Source organism: Garra rufa, chromosome 12 (assembly GCF_049309525.1).
Source record: "Garra rufa chromosome 12, GarRuf1.0, whole genome shotgun sequence".
NCBI lineage: Eukaryota > Metazoa > Chordata > Actinopteri > Cypriniformes > Cyprinidae > Garra > Garra rufa.
This window is the reverse complement of record NC_133372.1, coordinates 38,775,073-38,781,072: the sequence shown is the minus strand read 5'-3', so window position 1 is coordinate 38,781,072 and position 6,000 is coordinate 38,775,073. Positions and strand designations below refer to the sequence as shown.

Below are 6,000 nucleotides of genomic sequence, written 5' to 3'. Positions count from 1 at the left end.
CTTTTTAACTTTTTATTCAGCAAAGATAGTAAAAATTAAAAAAAAAATTCTAACAATAAATCAGCATATTAGAAAGATTTCTAAAGGATCATGTGACACTTAAGACTGGTGTAATGGCTGATGAAAATTCTGCTTTTCATCACAGGAAAAAATCATATTTTAAAGTATATTAAAATAGAAACCATTATTTTATATTGTAATAACATTTCACAATATTACTGGATTTTTTTCAGTATTTTTAATCAAATAAATGCAGCCTTAATGCAAAAACATTACAAGTCTTTTTGATCCCAAACATTTGAACAGCAGTGTACTTTGCAGTGCATTTTTTAAAATCAGCATCCATAGTAAATATGAGACAAAGTTTAATAAAGCTAAGCTGTATAATAAAAAAGAAAGAAAATATCAAGTTTGAAAAGATTGTTTTCTCTAGAAAAAAATGTATAGCAAATTTAAATTAACCATGTTTATTAACAAGACCTCCCAAGAACTTCAAGGCATTTCTACTAGTTATTAATTTTTTTTTTTTTTTTTTGAAGTTGCCAGATTCTTATCTCCTCCCATATCTCTTCTTCTTCCTTTCCAACCTTAACCAGTCTCTCTCTTAATCAAATAAATGCAGCCTTAATGCAAAAACGTTACAAGTCTTTTTGATCCCAAACATTTGAACAGCAGTGTACTTTGCAGTGCATTTTTTTTTAAATCAGCATCAATAGTAAATATGAGACAAAGTTTAATAAAGCTAAGCTGTATAAAAAAAAATAATAATAATAAAAGAAAGAAAATATTAAGTTTGAAAAGATTGTTTTCTCTAGGAAAAAAAATGTATATCAAATTTAAATTAACCATGTTTATTAACGAGACCCCCCAAGAACTTCAAGGCATTTCTACTAGTTATTATTATTATTTTTTTTTTTTTGAAGTTGCCAGATTCTTATCTCCTCCCATATCTCTTCTTCTTCCTTTCCAACCTTAACCAGTCTCTCTCTTAATCAAATAAATGCAGCCTTAATGCAAAAACGTTACAAGTCTTTTTGATCCCAAACATTTGAACAGCAGTGTACTTTGCAGTGCATTTTTTTTTAAATCAGCATCAATAGTAAATATGAGACAAAGTTTAATAAAGCTAAGCAGTATAAAAAAAAAATAATAATAATAAAAGAAAGAAAATATCAAGTTTGAAAAGACTGTTTTCTCTAGGAAAAAAAATGTATATCAAATTTAAATTAACCATGTTTAACGAGACCCCCCAAGAACTTCAAGGCATTTTTACTAGTTATTAATTTTTATTTTTTTTGAAGTTGCCAGATTCTTATCTCCTCCCATATCTCTTCTTCTTTCTTTCCAACCTTAACCAGTCTCTCTCTTTCTCTCTCACTCTCTCATGACTAACTAATGAGTCCTGGCATTGCTGTTGTCCCTGTGGTGTTATTGGGCTGATCTGTGCTCTCTTAAGGGTGTGCTGAGAGGTTGACTCTCTAAAGCAGCAGGAGGCCCACACTCCTCTTAAACAGCAGGGCTAAAGAGGTTTGTTTACTGGGTAACACCTTGGCCTGACCTCGCCGAGCCGCTGGGAGTTACTCTGTGATTAGTTCTGTGCTAGCCTGGAGCCCAAGAAGCGGCGTCGGGTGGAAAGCCACTCTCTCTCCCCACCGCAGGGTGAATGATTGGGCAACTCGCGGTGTAATCAATCACCCTTTCTACCTCCGACATACCACACGTACACATCCACCGGGAGAAGGATGGGGCCTCCTAAACTTGTTGCTATCTTTGTCGCTGTGCCTGAAAAGCTGCATGATTTTATTTAGAGTCGGCCTTTGACTCGATAACAGGAGATTAATTGTCGCTGTTGCTCCGCTTCGTCCCCAATGGGTCTTTGTGGCTTTCAGCGCACAGAGAAAGGATATACTCAGGTCTGCACGTGTATTCGCTGCTGGTCCGCTACCGTTTGCCACTCGGCCTCTGTGGACGGGGTCTCATTATTGCGATGTGTATTCACATCTTCCACCTTTTGCCCAGGGTTCTCCTTCTCTTTCACTTTGCCGCTTTCTCCCTACAATGAGATTTCCGTGACAAGCCTGACACCTTCTCCTCTGGCGTCCCTGTCGGCCTTAAAACTGGGCTTTACTGACCTAACCCTGCCCTAATATCATAACAAGAGACTTCAGAAAGAAAAAATCACAAAATTTATTTTACAGTTCTTTTATATCTCAATGGTTTTGCTGAGACAGGAGCAATGAGATTAAGAAGAGATCAAATGAAGAACACATTTTAACAATTAGGGCTGCATGATTAATTAAAATACAAAATCGTGATAAGGCTTAATGCATTGATGAAATCACAAAGGCTGTGATTTAATAAAATAAATTCATATGCTGTAAGAGATGCTTTAAGGGCTCCCTGCGGCATTCTGCCAAAATAAAAGCATGAAGTTTTAATGTCTGAAAATGAAGAAATTAAGACATCTATAAATATTAGACTTGTAATTTTAAAATTGCACTGTGAAATCAATTATTATTGTTATTTTTAGTCTTTTTCCTAAACACACATTTTTTACTTGTGACCCTGGACCATAAACCATAAAAATCAAGTTACAAAAAAATATTTGTAATAGCCAACAATACACAGTTTATGTCCAGATTATCGTTTTTTTTCTCTCTCTCTCTTCTTTGCTAAAAATCATTAGGATATTAAGTAAAGATCATGTTCTATGAAGATTTTTTGTAAATTTTCTACCAAAAGTATATAAAAACTTTAATTAATAATATGCATTGCTAAGAATTTAATTTTGACAACATTAAAGGCAATTTTCTCAATATTTTGATTTCAGATTTTCAAATACATTCTTAAAAATAAAGGTGCTTCATGGTGCCATAGAAGAACCTTTTTTTGTCTAAATGGTTTTATAAAGAACCTTTAACATCTAAAGAACCTTTCTGTTTCAGAAAAGGTTCTTCGTGGCAAAAGAAGGTTCTTCAGATTATAAAAGGTAAAAAAGAGATGGTTCTTTAAAGAACCTTTGACTGAATGATTCTTTGTTAGGGGTGTGACGAGATCCGATGTGTCCCGCAAGATCTGACTGGTCTCGCCAGAACGTGACGATATCATGGCAAAATGTTTGCAGTGTTTACATTAGAGCTGCATGACTAATCGTTAAAATATCACGATCTCTATTCAAACAACCACGCGATCTTATTCATGAATGACAGCGATTCAGCGGTGTCTATTACAGCTGCTTCACACGCTCCACTGACGCTTATGATGTGAAAGTTACTGAAGACATTCACATCTGTATTCTTACTGCTGCTGTCTTAGAAAGCAACACAAACAGTCTTTTTAACCACATAATCAGCATTATTTCTTTGTTACAGACATTTAAATAACATAAGTACTGGGATAAAAGCTTACAGTTTGGGTATAAACACTTATTGTCTACAGTAGCGATCAAAACGAAAGTATCTTCTAACACGTATGTATTTTGAATTATACATTCAAGAGATTCCAATAGTGAAACAAGTCTTTATTAATTGAGACACTGGCTCCTTCATTTTTTTAAATTTTGTTCAAATATAGACTTAAGCAATGAACATTCTGTCAGAACCACTAGTAAATTACATCACTTTGTTTAGACTTCTAATCCTTTTTTTCTTCAGAATCGTGATCTCCAATTTATAAAAGAAAATTGTTTTTCAATTCATCTAGAATCATGCAGTATTAGTTTACATGTTTATTACTGCATATAATTATATCTAATATATATATATATATAATAATATCAAGTTCATATCAAAATGCACCTATATTTTTTTGCATTTTGTGTTTTTTTTTTTGTTGTTGAATAAAGTACTATTTTACTCTATATATTTCATCATTAAGGATTTCTTTAAAAAAGTTTAAAAATCTCGTCTCGTTCTCGTGAACCCAATCTCGTGTCGTGTCGTGTCTCGTGAGATAAGTGTCTCGTCACACCCCTATTCTTTGTAGAACCAAAATTGGTTCTTCTATGGCATCGCTGTGAAGAACCTTTTAAAGCACCTTCATTTTTTAGAGTGTAGTTGTATCTCAGCCAATATTGTCATATCCTAAGTTTAATTATTCATCTTTCAGATGATGTGTAAATATCAATTTCAAAAAATTGACCCTTATGACTGATTTTGTGGTCCAGGGTCACATTTTACAGTTTAATATTAAAACTGTAATACTTATTTGATTTAATATTTTTTAGTAATAATAGTTATTTGTTAGTTGTAACTGTTATTTTATAATAATACTGATATTGTGCAGCTATACAAGCAAGCACAGAAAACCTGAATAGAATATTTTTTTAAATCACAATTTAAATTGCAAAGACAATTTTTATCAGAAAACTACTATTAGATTTTTTTCTCTAAATCACGCAGACCTCACTAAAACAATGTTTCTTAAGGGCTGCACAATTTGGAGAAAAAAATGCTTTGGTTAATCAAGTCTCAAATGTCACACAAACCTGCTATCCACCTTCATTTTATAGCTTTCTAATTTTGCTTTGACAACAATTTGTCTATCTTTTGAATTCTCCTGAAGAAATCTGAAAGAAAGAACCATAATTGAGAATTCCAATAAGTCTCTAGAGCTTAAAAAGCACAACATACAGAATATTCAACAGCTTCTTCCTGCATCTCCAACATGAGAACACGAGCAGAGATCTTTTTGTTTGTTTTCTTTCAAGGTAAATCCAATTGGAACATCATTTATTCACAAGGTCAAGTGGGTCGTTTTGAAAATGAGCACCACAAGGTTGTTAAACCCCTAGTACAACAAGCAGCAAAAATACAGTCTATGAATTTCCAGGAAAAATGGACTTCAGAAACCAGAGGTCAAGCTCACTCTGTTAAACGCAGCAGTCGAGTGGGCAAAATCTCAGTTGATAGTCTGTTTCCGCTAATGCTTCCCATTAAACTTAATGTGTATATGTTTGCATGCAACTCACCAATATGGCTGCGATGTGTTGAGGCCAGACTCAGCTGACCCCAGAGAGACAGCAGACAGATGCCTAACAGCAGCAATCTCCTGCCCACACGCTGCAGTTCCCGCTCCCGCATCCTAAAAACACAAACATACACAATACGTGTTTATACTTAAGCTGAGAAATTAACATATGATTCAGTGACATATGGGAAAACACAGTATGTACACAACTAATTTATCTTAAATACACTATCAAACACATGGAAATAAGTACTATGGTTTAGTAATTCTATCAAATGGTAATACTACAGGGAGACTGGGGCTAGTTGTCACACAGACTATATTCAGAATGCAGGCGAATCAGATTTATTTCTTTTTAGTCATACTGTCTCTACTATTACTTGCAATTGATTAAACCAGATTTGTGTGTCCAGACATAACCAACATATCTGTATAGGCTGCTTTGGTTACGATGAAGGCATATCCACATTTTTGATGCCGATTTCAAAACCCATGCAGAAAAAAATGAAGATGCATCATCTCAATCTCCAAATAAGCACCTGTCGAGTCGCGGTGCAGAAGTCCTCTGTCGCATAAGAAAAACTCAGCAACAGAGAAGACTTATATATGGATGTTCCAGCTTTGGCTTCGTTTGAATACTGTATGAATACTTCTGGCATTTGTTACCACTTTTAATGTTATAATTGTGTGTCACATGATGATATGAAATCTGATTTGAGCAGCCAGAGCATACAGACTGAGATGCATCTGTAAAAATCTGATTTAAATCCCATTTTAAACCACATCCAAATATAGTTATAATCAAATTTGAAAAAGAAGAAAAAAAAAATCAGATTTCATGCGTTTTTCTGCTGCCAGTCTGAACAAGGCCACAGGTGCAGTTACCACATTAGCATATTCAGCCAACAGTAACAAAAAGAGGCAAGTTTTAACCAAAATTTTTCATACAGTTTTATATTGGGGAGATACATCAGATACATTTTTTAATGATGTACACTACCAGTCAAAAGTTTTTGAACAGTAAAATGTGTA

The 6,000-nt window shown here is 34.0% G+C and overlaps 1 protein-coding gene across 1 annotated transcript in view; it reads right to left on the bottom strand.

Annotated features, from left to right (window-relative positions):
* tafa3a (TAFA chemokine like family member 3a) overlaps nt 1–6,000 on the bottom strand; it is a 135,257-nt gene that overhangs the window by 45,532 nt on the left and 83,725 nt on the right. The window contains exon 2 of the mRNA XM_073852334.1: nt 4,970–5,082. Coding sequence (XP_073708435.1) covers nt 4,970–5,081 — 112 coding nt within the window. The 5' untranslated portion in view covers nt 5,082. The remainder of the gene's footprint in view (nt 1–4,969; nt 5,083–6,000) is intronic.